This window comes from Grampus griseus, assembly GCF_964374135.1.
Source record: "Grampus griseus genome assembly, chromosome: 17".
Lineage (NCBI taxonomy): Eukaryota > Metazoa > Chordata > Mammalia > Artiodactyla > Delphinidae > Grampus > Grampus griseus.
In genome coordinates, this window is record NC_139011.1 from 38,005,095 (window position 1) to 38,027,185 (window position 22,091).

At 42.5% G+C, this 22,091-nt stretch overlaps 2 protein-coding genes across 3 annotated transcripts in view; one reads left to right on the forward strand and one right to left on the reverse strand.

The window, feature by feature from the left end:
* Nucleotides 1-1,076: 1,076 nt before the first annotated feature.
* On the reverse strand, nucleotides 1,077-1,456 carry LOC309835123 (EF-hand domain-containing protein D1-like; the record flags this gene model as incomplete). The annotated part of the gene is given in 2 exon segments (XM_082674457.1): nucleotides 1,077-1,417; nucleotides 1,420-1,456. Coding segments are annotated over 2 exon segments (378 nt in total).
* Nucleotides 1,457-5,222: 3,766 nt separating this feature from the next.
* Nucleotides 5,223-22,091, forward strand: part of NIPAL2 (NIPA like domain containing 2) — a 73,429-nt gene continuing 56,560 nt past the window's right edge. For both annotated transcript variants that reach the window (XM_082674772.1, XM_082674773.1), the window contains exon 1: nucleotides 5,223-5,377. In XM_082674772.1, coding sequence (XP_082530898.1) covers nucleotides 5,243-5,377 — 135 coding nt within the window. In that variant the 5' untranslated portion in view covers nucleotides 5,223-5,242. The remainder of the gene's footprint in view (nucleotides 5,378-22,091) is intronic.

Consider the following 22,091-nt stretch of genomic DNA (forward strand, 5'->3'; position numbering starts at 1 on the left):
AAAAAAAAGAGAGAAGAAATAAATACGATGTTAGAAATTATTTTATAAAATACAACAAACCCCTGATATTTGTGAGAAATCCCAAGAACTCATAACATATAAAAATTTATGCTGAGAAACAGCTTCACCTCAGCACCTTAGAGCAGATGTTGGAAACTGGCTAGATGGTGAAGAGGGTCATGACTTTTGGGATTTTGGAAGGCTCTGGATTTGTCACTTGGGAATGTCAGGGGTCTACTGTAATATAATTTGCGTGTAGTCAGAGTTAACGGGAATTCTTCTACTCATTAATATTACTTATAATCATTCTTACAGTTAAGTAGCACAGTATTTAGGGGTAGGAAAAAAAGGCTGAAGTGGGAAGAAGAATGAAAAGGATAGATCTAGGGGGAATGCTAAGAGGACAGGAGAAAGGTGACGGGAAGGAACAGAATCTCCTATCTTTTCACTATTTTGTGTCATCTCAGCAGCATGCCCTTCCTCCTATTGGAGAGCGGACAGGCAGTGGTTGAGCCTGGCCTGGCTTAAACCTCAGCGTCATCAAAGGACAGAAGATGCAAAAGCACCTGGCAGGATCAGGCTAAGAATGAGTACAGGGAAGTTGGATGGGAAACAAAGGAGAGAGGGGCATGACAGGAAGAGTCACAGAAAAGGATTACGCAAGAAAATGGGCAACATTAACATCATAGGCCTCCAGGGACTATCTCCTCTGAGAACCACCAAAGAAAGAAGTATCTGTGCAAATTAACACAGCAGACCACTCTTTGATGTGGAGGGGGAAAGATAAAAGGAAGAAGTAAAGGTTGCCAAGTAGAGGCACATTCCGGCTACGGAGAAGGACAAAGGAAGGCGAGCAGGAGAGGGACTTGAGGGGGGCAGTTGGACCTTCTGGGAGAGGCTCCCAAATGAAGGTGAGAGCTGCCCCCCGCCACCCCGATGAGGTTAAGGAGTTTGCACTGGGGGGTGGTTGTGGAGGCTTGTTGGGGCAAAGGTTCAGCAGGGGCGAGGGTGCCCGGCCAGCTCTCCCCGGGGCATCTGTGAGGCACAGCTGTGGACACAGGTCCAGCTCAGCCCAACTATGTACTGAAAGTGGCCTTGAGTTCCCGGAAGGCTGCCTGGTGGAGCTTCCTCTTGTCTTCTGCCCGCTTCCACTCATCTTGCTCTTTTAGCTCCGCTTCAGACTTACTGGCAGAGGACAAGGCTTGGACCTTGGCTTCAAAGAAGTCCTTGGCACCTTTGACGCCCTCCAGGGCAACATCGATCTCAGAAAGCTTTGCCAGTGCCATCAGCCCACTGTCCTCCCGTAGTTCCCCTGCTGCGGCCTTGTGGAATATTAGCAGGAGCTCACGGAAGCTGAGTTTGCCATCAAAGTCCCCGGGCACCTCCTTGATCATTCTCTTCAGGCCCAGGTGGGTGTGGGGGCCCCCAGCTTCTCCATCACCAGCTTCAGCTCCATCAGGTCGATGAAGCCATCCCTTCCGGCATCGTACAGTTTGAACATGCTCTCCAGGTCCTTGATGAGGCGGTGGCTGAACTCCGGGAACTCGGAGTAGAGGTGGAAGACCTTGCAGCGGCGGGGTCGCGCCGCGCCCTCGTTGACGTCCAGCCGTCGGTTCAGCTGTGCGCTCAGCTCGGCGTGGGCTCTGGCCGTGGGCGCCCAGGCAGACGCCCGCGGCTGGGGCTCGGGGACTGGGGCGGCTCGGGGCACAGGCTGGAGCCCGCCGTCCACCTCCTCCCACTTCAGTCACTGCTGCAGCTTGCTCGCTAGCTCCTCGCTGGCCACGGTGGATGCGGGGACGCGGGGACGCGGGGACTGGGCGGACAGCGCGCTCTTCGCCAACGAGCGACTCTGTGACACTTCCAAAAGTTCTTAATTTTATTGTAATTGTATGTGTCAGTCTTTTCCTCTGTGGTTTGCATTTTTTCTGTTTGTTTAAGGAATCCTTCTCTATCCTAAGGTCATAAATAGTAAACACCATTTACTGAGTACTATCTGTGTTTCAGTACTCTTAATTCCCTTTCATGGATGATGAATGTAAGACACAGAGAAATTAAGCAATTTGATCAATATCACGCAGTAAATAAGCAGTGGACTCAGGATTTGAACCCAGACCATCTGCCTTTAGCATTTGCACTTTAAAGACTGTTTATACTTCCAGTTGTAGAGATCATCTGGTTAGTCTAAAAGATTTAGAGTTTTACCTTTCTCATTAAAGTATTTAATCTGAAGTTGGCTTTTGTATATGATGTAAGATACCTGAAATAATCTTTAATAACTACTTTATCCCCTTAGACATTCATCATTAGTGAAACTAGTGTTGACTGATTCATGCTAAAGATGAATTTAAAATAAAAACTAGGGACTTCCCTGGTGGGCCAGTGGTTAAGAGTTCGCCTTCCAATGCAGGGGGTGCTGGGAGCTAAGACCCCACATGACTCGGGGCCACAAAACATAAAACAGAAGCAATATTGTAGCAAATTCAATAAAGACTTAAAAAAATAAAACATAATTCTCAACTTAAAAAAAAAACAACACCTATTTCGTGGAGACTGCAAGAGAGTGATCCCAAGCAAAATGTAACCCTGCTCTCGAAGTTCGCAGTGAAGTTGAGCTTCAAATGATGTGCCCCAGAATAGAATTCTTTGAATTAACTGAGGAAGGCAGACCTCCACCGTTCCAGAGTTGAGGACAGAAGATTGATCAAAGGCTTTGGGCATCTTGTAAAGTGAACAGAATAGCCACTGAAGAAACCCTGCAAAAGGCAGAGGCCATCACAATGCCCGGAACAGCCTCCAGCTCTGCCTACACTGCTGGGACCAAAATAGCTCACACGGCCTTCCTGCCGCCTCCTTGTGAACTGTGTGGGAAGGAACACTGGTCACGAATTCTTTGTTTCAACTACCCGCACACGCTACGACAGTCACAGCAACAGCAGCGACACCTTGGAATCTGGAGAATAGCACATCACAGGCTAGACATCATACCTATTCTGCACCGAGTGCCATCTTCCTCCAAAATTAAAGGTTTTTAAACAAATGCCAAGAAACTGAAAATGATTTTTAATTTAAAAATGGGAATGAGCTGAATGTGGGCCAGATCATAAAAGGTCTCATATTGACAGACTTAAGAAGTGTGAACTTCACTGCATCAGTGAGCAGGTTTGGAAGTCTTTTAAATAGGAAAGTACGGGGCTTCCCTGGGGGCGCAGTGGTTGAGAGTCCGCCTGCCGATGCAGGGGACACGAGTTCGTGCCCCGGGCCGGGAAGATCCCACGTGCCGCGAAGCAGCTAGGCCCGTGAGCCATGGCCGCTGAGCCTGCGCGTCCGGAGCCTGTGCTCCGCAACAGGAGAGGCCACGGCAGTGAGAGGCCCGCGTACCGCAAAAAAAAAAAAAAAAACAGGAAAGTAACACAAACCGTTTATTATTTTGCTCATTACAGACTGTATGACTGGTTACAATATGGGTGATAGAATACCCTAAAGACTGGCTGTGACAAGCTCTGCCGGTGGTGCCCTCCTACCCCAGCCCGGTTTTTCCCTGCTGGCAGAGCTCGCCTCCCACTCCGAAGGCTGGAAATGCCTGACAATCACTTTCCCAGCCTCCCTGGCAGGTAGAATACGGGCATGTGACCCAGTCCTGGCTAATGGGACCTGGTGGGAGAGGTTGCTAAGGGGATTCTGGAAAAGGTTTCCCTCTCTAATAAAAAGATGCGTAAGAAGAAAAGCCCCGCTTCTTTTCTAAATATGATCGTGTTTGCATGTAATGCCTGGAGCTGCCACTGCGAATAGGGACACGGCCAATACCTCAGAGATGGCAGAGCAGAAAGATGGAGGTGACGACGTCATAGAACCACACAGAGCCACCTTCCCTTTGGAGATAACAGATGCTTATTGTTCAAGCCACTTTTACTTGGATATTCTGTTACTTGTACCCTACACCATCTCAAGGAAAGAAGCATTAATAAAGCCTCCAATATACAATGTAATATAATGTTACAGAAAATATTAAAAATAGACAGTTTTTCCTTCAGATACTTATTTGAAATAAATGAGCCATAAAATTGGAAATAGCTACCATATTAACTGTTCACTGAACATTTTGGGTGCTCAAGCAAGAAACTATACAATCTCGGAGATGTCTTATTTTTTCTCTATCTGAAATGATTTTTTTCTCATTTTCTTCTCTCATTTGCACATTTCCCTAAGAACATTTCTCGCTGTTCCCCGGCAGGCAGCAATTCTCTCTTCTTGAAGGTCTCTGTTTCATGAAGTCATGGCAGTCATAGCACATTACTTAAGAAGAAGCTCAGCATCGTTCGAACAAAGAACTGCAAGTTCCAGGGCTTCAGGCAACAATACAGAATCACAGAGTGCTCAAGGTGAGAGGTACTTAACATCATCTGTAGTAACGCAGTAGAATTTGAATACAGATAAAACCAGAACATCTGGTTAGAGTTCCTTAAGACCATTAACAATAATCTCCCAACCTAAATTCTTATATGCAGTGGCTGGCAACTTTTCAGCATGTCCTTCTGGTTCCATCTGAAGGAAACCCCATCCAATCCCCAAAACACGTCAGGGTCCTCCAGCTACCACTGGAGAGTCCTTCTTTCATTCTAGGAATATTTGCTAAGGCTCTATCAAGTGTTGGCACTGAGATTTAATCTCTCCGATCTTTATTCTCATGTCGCTTACAATATTTTCCGGGAACTCGGGACTTTTCCATATGCGAACCATTTTAAAAATACAAGTGAGAAACACTGCATCTGAGATAGAGAGCTGGATTGCCAGGTACAGGCGGAGTGAAGGTGGCTGCTTTGGGTTCGCCAATGTCTCCTTTCACACCTATTCACTTCGATAAGTGTTGACTCCGCGCCGCTGGGGCTGGAAGGGCTTTGGCCCCGACAGGTGCGGACCCGGCGCGCAGAGGGGCGCGGCTCTTCTCCCTCTTCGGGCCCATGAGGCCTCTGCTCGCCCGTGCCCGGCGGCGGGACGATGCGGAGCGAGCCGAGACGCCCCGGGAGGCCGCAGAGCGCGGGGCTCCTCCGGGAACCTGGCGCCGCGCGGGGGCGGGAGCCAGGTGGCCCAGGCGCGCCCGCCTCGCCCGGGCACCGAGCAGGAAGTGGCTGCGGCGCGGCCCGGGCGCGGCCTCCGCAGGGCGCGCCTCCTTCGTGGCGCCGTGCTGTGCGGCCGGGCCGGGAGGAGGCGGGAGCCCGAGTCCCAGCACGGGGAGCGAGAGCTAATGGCGGCGCCTGCGCCCAGGGGCCCCGGAGCCGCCGCCTCGGCCGCCCTGGACGAGCTGTCCCGGAACCTCACGTACGGGGCGCTGGGCGCCGGCAATGGCTCCCTGTCGGGCGCTTGGTACCACCGGAACCAGGTAAGGGCCGGCCGCCCCGCCGCCTGGTGGGGACCGGGGTGGTGCCGCGGCGCCTCCGGCTCCTCGGCCGCTCTCCCGCCGACTCTCAGAAGGACACCGCGCTGTCCAAGTGGGGCAGAGCTGACATGATGTTACCACACATTGACTTCACTGCCCCTCGTTTGGGAGAGCGGGAAGCCCTGGTCTGCCTCTCCTGGGCATCGATCCCTGGGAGCGGGTCGCACAGGTCTGCGGTCATGGGCCTCTGGGGCCCCAACCGTCCCGCCTCTCCGGCCTGAATCCGCCTTCTCCCGGAATGATTCTAGGAGTGCGGGGCGAATCTCCTCCACCCATATCCGCCCCCCCCACCCGCCAGGATCATTTTACAGTTCAAAAAAAATAAGTGACACTCTGTTCCCCGAATCAGAGAACTCGTTAAGGGCCGCCAAATGTCACCTCTGTGCGGATGCTCTGAGCGTGTGCGTGTGTGTGAGTCCCCAGTGTGTCAGCACAGCTCTTCCATTGCGGCGAGAGGATCGCTGGTGCTCTCAGCTTGCGATTGCCAGACTCCTTTTTCACCGGCGCTTTGGGGAAACGTCGAGAGCCTCAACAACGTGCATGTACGCTGGAAATACACGTTTAACAGAATCAAAGAGGATTAGAGCTGCCCATTTATTTGGGGCTTGGTTTAAGATAAGAAAAAAAGCCCTTCCTCTAGCCGTATTTCTGTTCTTTCTAGTGGGTGCAAGTGATCTTGATATGGTCGATTCCAAGCTTCCTTCTGTTTTCATATGGGTGTTGCTTTGTTCTTGTTCTTTAACAAATCAATGGTTCTTTTTATTTTACAACAATATAATTATAAAATATTTGTTGCTGTTGTTCTACATCAGGGATTTTACCAATAATCAAAGGCCTAGGAGCCTTTTATGCTTGAAAAGTGTTTCGAATGTTAGTTTCTGAAATGTTAAAATTTTGTTTTCAAAACCAACACGGAAGATAATTTACTTATATAAAGACAAAACAAGCATGTTCACGTTATTAGTATTCAACAGAGGAGACAGTATCACTCTGAGTCTGTTTTACCACAAAACATACTAAAATAGGAAAAATGGGGGCACAGAGCCTATTGGATTCCATTTCTCCTTGCTTCCACCCACAGGAGTTACAAAGACAAGAATTGCTTTTTATGGGAAGTTCTTTGAGCATATCTGTTACACTATGCTTATGCTAGCATATGTTATAAAGCATATTATAATATGCTTATGCTAGAAGCACTCCCAATAAAAGTTTAAGAATGATATTTTGTCTTTTGGTAAAGGAATTAAAGAGTAAATGTGACCTACCATGGCATCATCCAAAACAGGAGAAAACATTGTTTGCAGAGTGGAAACCCCTGCAGTCATTAGTTTTCTTTAATGTTTCCTGGAATTCAAGATCATCTTGGCTCTCTGACACCAAACACAGCTTATCATGTGACATAAATGTGAGAATTTAACTTTATGTTTGCAAGGCTTAACTTGCCTTTGACAATATAGAATTGTACAGGTTTGAAAGGGTGTATCCAGGATATGCTAATTGAAACTACCCAGCTGACACCCAAGCATAGCTAGTTTGAGGTAAGACTATATCAGCTTTTCCCATTATTATGCAAACTTAGACTATCTTATAAGATTATGGTATTTTATCCTTTCAGCGACTGCATTTGTTTTTAAGCAAAAGTAAAAATTGATTTTTAAAAATTCATTCAGCAAACATTTTATTGAGTGCCTCTAGTGCTGGGCAGGCCAGTAGAAATAAAATGGAATCTAATTTTTCTTTTATTTTTGGACACTAAGTGAATACAGATGGCTGAAAATGGGAGTGGCTCCAGGAAAACAAAATAAGAGATGAAAGTTTAGGACTCAAAACTAACCTTGATTGCTGGATAGCCAGGATTTAATAAGTTTTATCACTACTGAAATGTTTGAACAGTGTCTGTTCACTGATAGCCCAGCTTTCTGTGTCTTTCCAAGAGACAACCATGAGATCTGATAAATTAACCTTACTCACAGAAAAAGACCAACTTCCCTGAAACACATTCAGGTGACAGATGAATATTTAACAGTGCCCGCTTAGAATCAGTGTCGTCTAAGGCAAAGATGTGAGTGCTTCTAGAGGAAGAAATCCCAAAACAAGTAGGAAGTAGAAGTTCAGTGGGGAAAATGTTTTAGGGAATCAGGGAAGGGAGGCCTTTGCTCCATCTGCATCTTTTAGGAGTCTACCCATACAAGTATAGATGCAATAAAGTTCTACAAAGGTATTTTCTTTATGTTTCATCCACAAGTTTTCAGTATAAAAAATAATGTTTCCAAGATGGTTACTGAGCTCCGTGCTTTGTACAGATCACTGTGGGATATTCAACATAGTCTTTAGACTCAACACCTTCCTTCCTTCCTAATGTTATTAGGTGCTTGGGGAAACGAGCTATGCGGGTAACTGTGAAACAAGGCAGTATGTTTTAAGTGTCATGTGAGGAATATAAAGTCCTTTGGGAATTCAGAGCAAGGTGGGTTTTAGCAGGGGCCATCAAGGATGTTTTGTGGAGAGGTAGTATTTGAGCTGGACACCTAAAGACAGAGTTTCATTGATGGGAGTCACAGGTGGAAGGCATTCCAAGAAAGGGAAAAGTCGGGAGACCAAGGAGCAGCCCACGCTGTCTGAGCAGGTGCCCTTCTGAACATTTTTGTACCTAGAGTAGAAGTCAGTGGCCATTCTGGTTGCAGTGGAAAACTGATACTGACTGGAAGGTGGAAATACAGTTTCGGGTCTTAGATATTGTCATGGATTGCCATGAAGGACAACAGGTAAAGAAGTTTGGACTAAATCTGGTAGACAGTGGGGAGCCATTGAAGGTTTTTCAAAGAGGGAGTAAAAGGATCAAAGCAAATTAAAGACATTTAAATTAGGATCAGGGACTTCCATGGTGGCTCGGTGGTGTTTAAGAATCCACCTGCCAGTGAAGGGGACATGGGTTTGAGCCCTGGTCCGGGAAGATCCCACATGCCACGGAGCAACTGAGCCCGTGCGCCACAACTGCTGAGCCGGTGTTCTAGAGCCCGTGAGCCACAACTACTGGAGCCCACGCACCTAGAGCCCGTGCTCCGCCCCCACTCGCCACAACTAGAGAAAGCCCACGTGCAGCAACGAAGACCCAACGCAGCCAAAAGAAAAAAAACGAACACACAAATTAGGGCTAGCAGGATGCAGAGGCCTCTAACTGGCTAGCTATGGACCGAATCCAGCCTGTAGATGTATCTTGTGTCAAACTGCAGAGAGGTTTAGAAAATGTTTAATACGTTGCCAGTGTTTAAAAATGAGTAGATTATATATAAGGTTTCAAGTTTCCATGAACTGTTTAAATATTAGAAGTGCTAGCAACTTGGCCCTCTTTCACACGTGATAACCGTGAGGGGGAGTTCACTGTTTAGAACAACTGTGCTCCCCACTTAGGCCCCTCTCTTTGCTCTCATCTCTTTTACCTACTCGCCTTGTAGGCACTTAATTTGCAACCAGCGTTAGAGGCTGTTGTCTAGTTTCTGCTGTCCACTAGCAGAGTTCACGTGGGCGTCACACTGGGCTTCAGTTTTCCTTACTGGTAAAATTAGGCTTAGAATAGAAGATCCCCAGACTCTTTCATGCTATCTGGTTGAATAAATAAGTGCCAATCCGGCAAGGCTGTAGAGGGAATGGACAGGAAAGGATGAACGTGGGAATATTGTGGAAGAGGGGTTTTGTGGCTGTTTCTTTAAGTTTATCCATGTTGCTAAATATCTAAATTCACAAAGACACTGTCAGAAAGGTTTATTCTGCATAGGGTGAAATGAAAAATTTAGATTTTTTTAATGTCCTTTATTTGAACTTTTGATGTTCAATGGCTTGAATTTTTAAAGTCAACATATTTAGAGGAAAATTGATACAACTTGGCAGGGAAGAGGCGAATCGAAGAGACATTTGTTACGCATTTACTATGTGACACTTTATAGCTATTATCTCATTGGAGCCCCGAACAACCTCGTAAGGTACATATTATCCTCACTGTTCATGTAAGGAAACTTGTGTTAAATAACTTGCCCCCGGATCTTACAGCAAGTAGATTTAACTGCAAAGCTATTTTTATTCCATGCCTGAAGGCCATTGCTTAGAAACTAAGGCTTGAAAAGAACGTGGTAGGAGAAAATGAATATGGCTTGCCTCACTGTACTAAAGAAAAATCACATTGAGTTTTATATTGCCCTTTTATTGATTTTGCTTTGCTACCGTTTATCTCCTTTCTGCTGGTCGCTGCATCTGATTGCCTCTTAGAGAAAGAAAAGTGCCAAAACTTACAAATAACCAAAGGGCCAGGTAGAGGTTGCTGGTCCTTTCCATTTCCTTCCCAAGAAAAATCCCTTTTTTGTTTTGTTTATACTTACTGACCTTTCTTTCTTTTTCTTTTTCTTTTTTTTTTCTTTTTTGCCATCCTTATGTATCCAACATGGCATTTTCCCTTTACTACATTTTCTTCGAGATATATGTATAAGGCAGCAAAAAGAAGGAAGGAAGAAAATGATTACCTCACAGCAACTGTATCAAAGCTTTTTTAATCATTATCATCATCATCATCCCATGGTCCTTATTAGAGGAACAGACTCTTAATGCTGTTGTGAATTTGTCACACCACGTGTTTGCCTTTAAATCTACCTGATATCCTCTTTACGGCTTGATTTATACTAACCAGCTATAATATTTGCATTAATGCAATCAGCTAAGTTCAGGCTGTGGGAAACTTCAGTTTACAGGTTTCTGTGGCTCGGTTTCTTCAAAAATCGTTTTTACAAGGGAAAAAAAAAAAAAGGAGAGCAAGGATAGAGGGAGAACCTGTAGATTAAAATACACCTAAAAGACCTATTAAGAAAAAAGACAGCCTTCGTTCACAGTGTTTAGGGATGCACACTTGGGTCATAAAACTATAGAGAAAAGCAAGGAAGTGATTGCCATGGAGTCAGGCCAGTGTTTCCTTGGGGAAGGGAGAGGCTGGGATGGGATGAGGCAAAGGGAGGTCTTTGGGTGGGCGCCCAATTTCTGTTTCTTGATCTGGTTGCTGTTATGAGGGTATTGGCCTTATAATAATTCATTTTAGTAAATTGTTCATCTATATCATTTTCTTTACAGTTGCCTGTATCTATTATATTCTACAATTTTAAGATGTTAAAAAATATTAGGATTGCTATGACTGTTCAACTTGCATGTTTTACCCAGATGGTGTGGGAAGTGGTATGCCATATTCATTTTGTTTCCTTAGGAGAATTTTTTAAACAATTTCTTTTTAAAATGTTGGTGATTGTTCAAAGTGGCATTTGAGAGTTTACCATGGAAAGGATGACATTCCCCTAAGCTATCCTTTTTGTTCAAGGATAGTGTGGTCTAAAAAGCTCAGCTTCTTTGCTAGGTGCGTTGGCAATTTTCTTAATTTCTCCAAACCTTGTCTTTCTCTATTGAAATGGTAATAACACTACATACCTTATAAAGTTGATGTAGGAATAAAATAAGATAATGTATATCAAATAGTTCCAGACACATAGAAAGCACTCAGTAAACACTAGCTATTATTAGAAGTATTACAGTCAACCTATATTATAGGAAATGTCATAAAATATATATTTCTAATAATTAATAATTATTGTATTTAACTCATTATAAATGGAAATAAGAGAAATCATGTCAGTTATGTGATGTAATTCTGTTTTCTTTAATCTAAAACCACTGATTTCTCTACATCCACTGCCTTCCTCACTCCCTTTGATGTTTGCCTCCCCTTCACTCTCCAAACATATTCACATTACAGAACACTTCCTGATTGCAGTAATTTCCTAATTGGAACACTTGTTATCTTGAAGTACTAAGGTGAAGATTCCTCCCATGTCTGATGCCACTTTCCAGAATTCAGGGTTGGGGTGGTTGGGTGTGTAGCCCTGGGAACAGCTGACAGGTTTTGGTGGCAGTAGTGTGATGACGTCTTCAGACATTGACTATAGTTTAACCACCCAAGCAGGACCAGCACCCCAGCTTGGGAACGCTCATGCCGTGTTAGCGTTAAGACTTAAATGCTATTTATTTTAGCTTGAGTGTTTTTTGTTTTCCGAAGGTCCAACATTCCTCTATTCAGTTTACATCTTTTCTAACCTACCCCACGTGTTCCGTCCAACAGAATTACATTTTACATAAAGTCAGAGCTCTTGGCCGGTCTGTCCTGATCCACCAGAGTGTCCTAATTGCCTGGAGGCTGGCAGATAACACTCCACTTCCCCTCCACATAATTCTCAGCATGTACCTACCTGTACGTTTGCTTCACCTTGTCACTTGCCTGGTCCTTGGTCACTCCCAGCATGGTCTCCTGTCATCTTTGGCACCCATCGGGAGACACGGAGTAAATACAGGCTCGTGTAAACACAGGCTAGCAGATGTTTAGTCATGAGCTCCACACCACCAAATATTGCATTTGTCCTGGCGTGACTCCTTCAGAGACCCACCCTGGCCATGGCAGGTCGTCTTGAGGCCTGCCAACAGCCCCAGCTCTTGTTTCCTAAGCCATCCCCTCACCTTCTCGGCACCTCTCAAATTTTCTCCTTTCAGTAACTTGGACCCCTGGCCTGACTTCTTTAGCTTGGAACGGGAGTCCATCTCTCTTCTGGCTTTTGAACTTGGCTTCCCTACCAAGAATGCTTTGTAAGTTAAGAGGCTTTGGTTTTCGAGTCCCAGGAAACCTAACATTAACTGGCTTAAGTAATAGAGGAAATTAATCAGTCTGGATGACGTGGAAGGCCGGAAGAACTCTGGGTCCACACCAGCCATGTCAGCATTGCTGGTATGTCATTCAAGCTTGAGGAGAATCCCATGAATTCTGGGGGGTCTTTATTTCTTCTTCAGCCTTTGGACTTGCAGGGCTCTGGTTGTTCTGGGGCTGTTTGGGAGACAGCAGCACTATGTTCCCTCTTGTCACAGCCCACATTGAAAATCTTGATCAGCTAACTGACAATGAGGGCCCAAAATGCAACCAACATTCCACTCAATAAAAATCACAAGCAGAGGGTCCTTCTCAACAGAACAGTGTTGGGTAGTGATATCAAACAAATCGGAAAACATGGACTGCGTCCTCAAACCGTAGCCATACATATGCGTGTGATATACATAAATTATATCACGTGTACGTTATACAACGTACAATGTGTATGTGTGAAAGTGAGATAGAGAGACTGCTTCTGAAATACTTGAAAAACAACATTTGAAGGGCTGGTGTGAAGCTACCCTTGCTTATATAATCTGATGGATTGCTTCCATTGTGCTTCCAGGACTAACATAGTACAGTTATGTAATTGTAAATAAAGAGAGCCAAAGCAGAAGAGGAAATAGTGTGATGTACCTTTGGATATGGCCGCCTGAGTCACAGCAGTGGAGAAATGAGTGATTGTTTGTGAGCAAGGTACGAGCAGACCTCATGTTACAAGCAGCTGCCACAGCCGTAAAATAGAGAATAATTCTGAGTTCCATGTGCAGCATTTTATTAGTCTTTTGAGCTATACTTGCAGACCCAAATCACAGTCACCATCAATGAGTCCTAGGGGTATCATATGTGGGATGATCATAAAGTATGCTGGAACCTGCCTGCTGGACCAGTGGGATGCGAGAATTTTGCCAGGAATGGGGGAAATTATCTTGGCTCTGAGGACTGACCCTTTAGAGGCAATGAAGAGTCCAAGTCACAGGGTCCCAGAGGAGAAAATTTGAACTTGATTCCTGCCTTGATGTCAGAAAGATCTGATCTGGTGGGTGGCCCGGCAGGTCAGTGAGTGGCAATGTCATGATCCCTCCCCCATATCGAGGCACAAACTCACCCAGTGGCTGGGGCCTGACATAGACACTAGAGTTCAGTCTCCAGGAGGATGGAGCTGGCAAAATACGGCCAGAGTGCAAGGCAGGCATTGCTCTCAAAACGGACATGTACTCTTGAAACCTAAGCAGGTGTTGGGGAAAGAGCTGTCATTCAGTGAGGTCCCAAGTTTCCAACTTTAGGGTAGGAAGCCTCTCGCAAACCCTGGGCTGGCCCTGCGAGAGGCAGCCTGCAATCCTGCTTCTTTGGAAACAGAAGATGACAGATTTTTTAAATTATTATTATGAATATGTTCTTGAAAAATTTGAAAGTAAGGGGACCTCATCTTAATCTGGATGCAAACAATCGCATTCTTTGTGTTCAGCATGTCTGTCCTTGTTTCAAAGATTCGCCTTTCCAATGTTAAACGGGGTTGATTTGTTTTGTAATAGAACCAAGTTTAAGATTTCCTTAAGTGATATCACACCTTCCTTAACTATTGTTGCTCTCCTTTTAACCAAGTGTTAAAAGCCCCCAAAGGATGTCTTATTAAATTTTTCCCATAAATTTGCTCTGCTGCAACTTAAATTTCTCAAAAGCAAAAAAACATGGTGGCTTCTTAGTAAGCTTAGTAAGGCTTATCCTTAATGGAGTTCGGTTTTTTAAAATAATGAATGTACGGTTATGTAAGTAAATGTGTTCCCGAGTAAAAGACAAAATGTAATAGTGCTTAATTGTATGGAAAGGCAATATGTTGGGCTTTTCTGCCTAGGTTTTAAGGTTGATTAAAAATTGGCATGGGACAGCTTGTAGAATAGCAACGATATACTGTGGTATGTAACCCTGACCTGTTCTGTTGGCTCTAAATCACCAGATTTGGATCCAGTGTCATGAGAGTTTCTCAGGATAGAAAGGCAATAACCATATAACATACAAAAACCAAGATAACAAATTAAAACTCTGTTCCTGACTGAAAATTTTTCTTTCTTCTTTTTCACGTATGGGATTATAGTTTTAACTTAGCTTGGGTTAGTATTGCAGACAACGTAATTATCTACAAGGGCAAAGGAGATTAGTGGTAAGAATAGTCCAACCCATTCGGTAATCTAAAAAGCATTTCATATTTCAGGTTGCCTCCAATGTTTGCTGCGATGAATATGAATATTGTTCCTCTATGGCCCTGTTGTAATTAACTCTCCACATTTCCCCTACTTCTTCTCCGAGATCCCGAAGTGTCTCCTAATTGGTTTTCCTATTCCCTGTCTTGCTCCCTCCTAGTCCATCCTCCACACTGTAGCCAGGATGAGTCTTATAAGAGTCACGGCTGGACCTAACATTCTCTGGTTTAGAGTCCTGCATGTTATAGCACCACCAGCAGATCCATGGCACAAAAAGCCTCCTGCCTGCCTCTCCAGTCCAGCTGTACTGGAGTCGTGCAGATGTGATTAAAGTTAAAGATCTTGAGGTGGGATGATTATCCTGGATTATCTGGATGGACCCTAAATGCCGTCACATGTATCTTTTTATAAGAGGAAGACCCAGGGAGATTTCATGAGGAAGACCCAGGGAGATTTCATATGGAAGAGGAAGGCAATGTGGCCACAGAGACAGAGATTAGAGTGATAGAACCATAATCCAAGGATATGTCAGCAGCAACCAGAAACTGGGGGAGGCAAGGAATGGATTCTCCCTTAAAGCCTCTAGAGAGAGTGTGTCCCTGCCATTTTTTTTCTTTAATCCTTGAAATAAAAATTTTAATGACTGAAATTAATAACTAAACAGATTAGGTAAACAGTAAATTGGAAACAGCGAAAGAGCCTTATGTCACAGTATAGGCAAACAAGTTCCAGTCTGTGCACCTGTATGCAAAATGTTATTTTAAAATAAGGCTTCTAGAAAAAAATGTAGGAAGTTTTCTCATGACCTTTTAACCCAGATATAAAGGGTACCACACATAAAGTTAAGGATCAATAAGTTTACTTCATCAATAGAGTATATTTAAGTCCGTTTATTACTTAAAAGTTTCTATGCAAAAAGAGGCAAGACACAGAGTGAGAAAAGTTGTACAGAATGCATATATTCAAAAAGAAATCATATTGGGGATAAAGTACTCTTACACATCAAGTACAAAAAGACTGCCACCATCAATTAAAAATTGGACAGTCTGGAAAAACATTTAAAGAAACAAGAGAGCCAAGTGGTTTATAAGATTATCTGAAGGTTTAACATCATTGGTCATTATAAAAATGGAAATTTAAACCATAATGAGATGTGAGGTTCTCTAGAATAGCTAAACTTAAAAAAAATTACAATACCAAGACACCAAGTGTTGGAGGGGGAGAGAGGCACCTGGAAATGTTATTTACTTCTATATAACATTTTGGAAGAATCTTTGTGAGTAATTATAAAACCCAGACATATGCATACCCTATGAACTAGCAACTGAACTTCTTGGTATGTGGGCCCTGCCATCTTGATTTCACCCCAGTGAAATTGATTTGGGGCTTCTGGGCTCCAGAACTGTGAGAGAATAAATTTCTGTGGTTTTAAGCCACCAGGTTTGTGTTAATTCGTTACAGCAGTCACAGGAAGCTAACATACTCTCCAACCTAGGCAGATTTGTACTTTGTCCCTTCTGTTCCCATGGGTTCTATAGAACATACCTCTATTATAGATGTCACAGGTGGTAGTCTCTTATTGGTCGCTTTTTCTACCTCTTCTGAGCTTATCGAGGATACTCTGCATCCTTAGTTCCTGAAATAGGACCTAATATTTAGCAGTTACTAAACAAATACCAAATGGGTGCATGACTGAGTGACTAGCTTCTGGTGTGGGCTTCGAGTTGTCTGTCTCCCATATCTGCCATCTTCTCTCTGATCACTTCCATTTTATGTCCTTTTCCTCCACCTTGTGTGTTTTTCCCAAGCAGTGTCTACCTGTGGTTTTAAGCTGTGCAGTGGTTTTATTTTTCTACTTAATCTCTTTCCTTGGTTCAGCCAACTTCCTTTTTATTTCTTGCTTTTATTTCTTTCCCTGTTATCATCTCCTCTTTTAACTCTTTTTCAATGAATCCATATTCTCTTTAATTTCATTGAGTCTATAAAGCAGAATTTTTTAACTTCTTACTTTGAAAATTTTCCAACCTATAGATAATTAAGAAGAATAATACAGTAAACACCATATGTCCTTCACGTGGAGATTCACCAGTTGTTAACATTGTGAAATATTTGATTGTTCTCTCTCTCTCTCTCCCTCTGTTTTTTATTTTATATTGTCATGTATCATTTGAAAGTAAGTTGCACGTATTATGAGTCTTCACTCCTAGAAACTTAAGGATGTATTGCCAAGATTTTGGATGTCCTCCTATCCCCTCCCAACTTTCTGGAAGTAGATTTGTGTCTACCTGTTTACTAGGTGCAAATAATAAACAACCCCAGCTCATTCCTAAGAGTTTCCTGTGAGATGAAGTGACCTGAATGTTCATTTCTCAGGTATATCATTCCCTTTCAGGTTCAGGCTGTTAAGATCATTCCTGCAGTGATTAGTTGACCTAAATCACTTAACCTATGGTATTTCTGGTATTCGAAACTGGATCGCTCACGTCCATGTTCAGGGATATTTTACTGCCTGGAACAGGAGGTAGCATTATTCTAGTTGTGAGTTGAATATGACTATTACAGTGTTCAAGACTAGCTCTGGGGCTTCCTTGGTGGCGCAGTGGTTGAGAGTCCGCCTGCCGATGCAGGGCACATGGGTTCGTGCCCAGGTCTGGGAAGATCCCACATGCCGCGGAGCGGCTGGGCCCGTGAGCCATGGCCGCTGAGCCTGCGCGTCCGGAGCCTGTGCTCCACAACGGGACAGGCCACAGCAGTGAGAGGCCCGCGTACAGAAAAAAAAAAAAAAAAAAAAAGACTAGCTCTGAATCTATGGTTCTTTTGGTTCTTTTGTACTAGCTCCACTGGGTCTGATTCCAGATTTATGTTTTGAAGGCAGAGCCAGGAATATGGTTGAGTTCAAAGCCAGAACTCGGATAGACTATGACCAATTCCACACATCCCTGTTATCATACCCCATTGCCATCTGGCCAAACTGCCCCACCCATGGATTATAGGTCAATGACTTTATGTGAAATGTCTAAAGAACATTCTGGCACCAAAAAGTAGGAGATAAGATTGTTATTCCAAATAAAACAAAAACATCCTTAGTACTCATCAGTACTGATATTTTGAACCTCATTCTCCATAAATTGTTTGCTGTGGCTCCTACCATCTATTTGTCAAGCCATCCTGGAAAAGCCAGAAATTGAGCTACAGTACTGACAGGAGTGAGCATGGCAAAAATTAAGGCCATCTTTCTGTGTCTCTGGTCTGTACTTCTAGCTGCATAGTTAAGGTGTGGAGCAACCTTTCCTTCTAACTATTATCTTTGCTTTATTTTATTTGCACTGAGAAAAAGAAACAGATCCTGCTAATTCTAAAACTGTGGTAAATTGGCATTGACTAGCCAGATGGTTACCTATTGCAGTCTGTGAAGAAATGGTGATTCAGACATGAGCTGGGTGCCTTGGGGCCAGAATCTGCCTGGTATCTATCTAGCTGTGTGACTTTGCACAAGTCACTCTCCTTCTCTGGCCCTCTGTTCTCTTTCCTGACCACCAGTCTCCAGATCAACAGGGAGGGGAGAAAAGAGGGCGGGGGAGAGAGAAGCTCTGAGTTTCCACTAATTCTAATATGCTGGAAATCAGATAACACTCTGAATAAAGTAATGAAGTAAACGAGATGTCTTTAATTTAAATGGCAAGTTTATAAGGGCTGCTCACTGTACGCAAATGACACTTCTGATTGCAGGTGAGGATTTTGTAGTCATTAAAGCACATTTACCAGAGCCTCTAACTGGAAACAGCATTTAGTAATGCTTGCCTCAAGTCACTCTATGTCCTTGAAGGTAATTAAACCACCTTTTTAAAGAAACATTGCAAATTTGAACCTTCCCTTCCCAACAATTAGGGGCATTAATGAGGATTTACTGAATTACTACTCTTTACAGGTATGTGTCAAATGAATTTAATGAGCATGCAATTAACCTTGAATAATTAGGTAAATTTTCAGAAGAACGAACAATAAGGTATATCAGTTTATAATGTGTACTGGCATACTTCCGAGATATTGCACGTTCAGTTCCAGACCACCGCAATAAAGCAAGTATCACAACAAAGTGAGTCACATGAAATTTTTGGTTTCCCAGTGCATGTAAAAGTTATATTTACACCTACAGTAGTCTGTTAAATGTGCAATTATATTGCATATTGCATCATGTCTAAAAAAAACAAGGTATATTGATTAAAAAACACTTTATTGCTAAGAAATGCTAACCATCATCTGAGCCTTCAATGTGTCGTAATCTTTTTGCAATAGTACCGTCAAAGATCACTGATAACAGATCACCGTAACAAATACTGTGATAATGAAAAAGTTTGAAATATTGCAGGAATTACCAAAATGTGACACAGAGACACAAAGTGAGCAAATGCTGTTGGAAAAATGACGCTGATAGACTTGCTTGACGCAGGGTTGCCACAAACCTTCAATTTATATAAAATGCAGTATCTGCAAGGTGCAATAAAGTGAAGCACAATAAAATGAGGTATGTCCCTATTAGCAGGAAACTGTTCCTGACACCTGCTTTATACTATATATTTCTGTTTTTTAGTATATGTGAATTCACTAGATTTTAAAAGTCAGGGGCTTCCCTGGTGGCACAGTAGTTAAGAATCTGCCTGCCAATGCAGGGGACACGGATTCGAGCCCTGGTCCGGGAAGATCCCACATGCCGCAGAGCATCTAAGCCTGCGCCACAACTACTGAGCCTGTGCTCTAGAGCCCACGAGCCACAACTACTGAGCCCGCGTGCTGCAACTACTGAAGCCTACACGCCTAGAGCCCGGGCTCTGCAACAAGAGAAGCCACTGCAATGAAGAGTAGCCCCGGCTCGCCGCAACTAGAGAAAGCCCACACGCAGCAACGAAGACCCAACGCATCAAAAAAACCAAAAGTCAACAGGCAGCTTTCTTTTATTTATTTATTTTTGGCTGTGTTGGGTCTTCGTTGCTGCGTGCGGGCTTTCTCTAGTTGCGGCAAGCGGGGGCTACTCTTCATTGCGGTGCATGGACTTCTCATTGCAGTGGCTTCTCTTGTTGTGGAGCATGGGCTCTGGGCTCACAGGCTTCAGTAGTTGTAGCAGGCGGGCTCAGTAGTTGTGGCTCACGGGCTGTAGAGCACAGGCTGAGTAGTTGTGGCACATAGACCTAGTTGCTCTGCGGCATGTGGGATCTTCCCAGACCGGGGCTTGAACCCGTGTCCCTTGCATTGGCAGGCAGAATCTTAACAACTGCACCACCAGGGAAGTCCCAGCAGACAGCTTTCTATTGCACACTAGTGGACACTTAATTGTTGAAATCTGAATTCTGGGACAAGCTTGTTCTCTCACGAAACTGAGTGTTTGCTGTATTCAAACCCCAGTTGATTATAAAATACTGTTTGACATCTTCCTAGGGCCAAAGGTCAAAATTTACTATTTCTAGACAGTGTATAATCAATCTGAGACTATTTCAGTTCAAATAGCATTTAATAAACAACTTCTCTGTGCCAAAGACCTCTACTAGTCATTTGGGTTACAAAGATGAGTTGATAAGTCATAGCTCTGCCCTCAAAGAGTTTATAGTCTAGAGGGGAAATGCACTTGTAAAACATAATTATAGTACAGTTTAATATAGGTACTGATAGGCATGTATAAAGACTCAATTCAAAAGGAGGCCAGAAAAGCTAAACTTGAAGATAGATCTGAGGAAATTATCCATAACTCAGTACAAAGAGATAGAGTTGGAAAATATGAGAGCTATTTTAGGAAACGAGAATTAAAAAGTCCAACATACTTGTAAGAGGAGTTCCATGTGGAGAGAATAGAGAGAACCATATATGTTGGATTGTAGTTGTGTAAGATGTTAACATCAAGGGGAGGACTGGGGGAAGAGTTCATGGACCTACCTGGACATTTCTTTGCAACCTACTGTGAGTCCATAATTATTTCAAAATTAAAAACATTTAACAGTAATTACTGAAAGACTATAAATAAGATGTGTAACTTCCTAGCCAGAAGAGTAGGGGAAAGAAAAGAATAAAGAAAACTCAATCGTTTCAACAGGATTCAGGAAAAGAGAAATTAGAAAGCAAAGAAAAAGCAAGATAACTACAAACACAAAAAATATAGAAATAAAGGAAAATATATTTACAATCACAATAAACAAAATGGACTAACCTCCCCATCTGACAGAAAGTCTCAGGATTTTTTTTTTAATCTAGTTATTTTCTATATATAAGAGACTTGACTAAAATATGATGCAGAAATGTTAAAGTGATGTGGAAAGTAGCAAATATCAAAAGAAAGCAGCTACAGTAATATCAGCTAAAATAGATTTTGAAGAAAAAACCTAATGATAAAAGGAACAATTACTGGGGGTGGTGGTGGTGGTGTGATGAATTGGGAGATTGGGATTGACATGTGTACACTGATGTGTATAAAATGGATGACTAATAAGCAAAAAATAAATAAATAAAAAATAAACATAAGTAAATAAATAAATAAAAATAAAATTTAAAAAAAGGAACAATTAGCTGGGAAGATAAAACCATCCTGATCCTGTATACACCTAGGACTATAGTCTTAAAATATATAAATACATGTTTGAGTAGATTTTTAACATACCTCCCTAGGCAATTGATAGACAAAGCAATACAAAATTTAGTAAGAATATCAAAGATTTGAACAATGACTTAATGGAGATAGATAGATGAATGGATAGATAGCTAGGAAGGATGTATAAAATGTATTAACTCAACTTTTAAATACTTTATTTTCAAACATACATGGAACACTTATAAACTTGACCCTACACCAGCAGGTCACAAAACAAATTCCAATTTACACTGTATAATAGGTCAAAAGCAAATGTTAATATACACACAGTGTATTTTCTGCCCACGACTCAGTAAAATTAGAAATTAGTAATAAAGTGATAATTGACACCTCATTCATTTAGAAATATTAAAAAACACATCTCTGAATAATATAAGGCTCAGATAAAAATGATGAGATAATCAGAAAATATTTAGAACTAAATACCAATGAAAACTGTACATGCCAAAACTATGCAGGCAGCTGAAACAGGGTGTACTTAGGGGGAAATGTAAAGCCCTATCTGCATGACAGAAAGAAACAGAAAAAGCTAATGAGTTAAGAGTCCAAATGAAGAAGATGAAAAAAAGAAAAACTGAGTAAACAAAATAGATAATAAAAATAAATCGAGGAAAGAAAGAAATATATTTGTATCAACTTCAGAAAAAAAAGTCACTTATCTCTGGGAGGAAGAAGAGACTGAAATAGAGCTAGTTACATTTGTAACATTTTATTTCTTTGGGCAAAAAAAAAAGATGTAAATGCTTTGTGTTTTTAAAATTATTTTTGTATAACAACTTATTGAAATATAATTCACATATCATATAATCCACTCATTTAAATTGTACAGTTCACTGAGTTGTACAATCATTACCTCCAGCCTTTAGCTGTCATATGAACAATACTGGTATGTAAATTTGTGTACAAGCTTTTGTGTGGATATATGTTTTCATTTCTCTTGGATATATACCTCGGCATGGAATTGCTGAGTCAAATGGAAATTCCATGCTTAACTTTTTGAAGAACTTCCAGACTGTTTTCCAAAGTGGTTGCACCATTATATATTTCCATGAGCAGTGTTAAAGGGTTCTGATTTATCTACATCCTTACTAACACTTG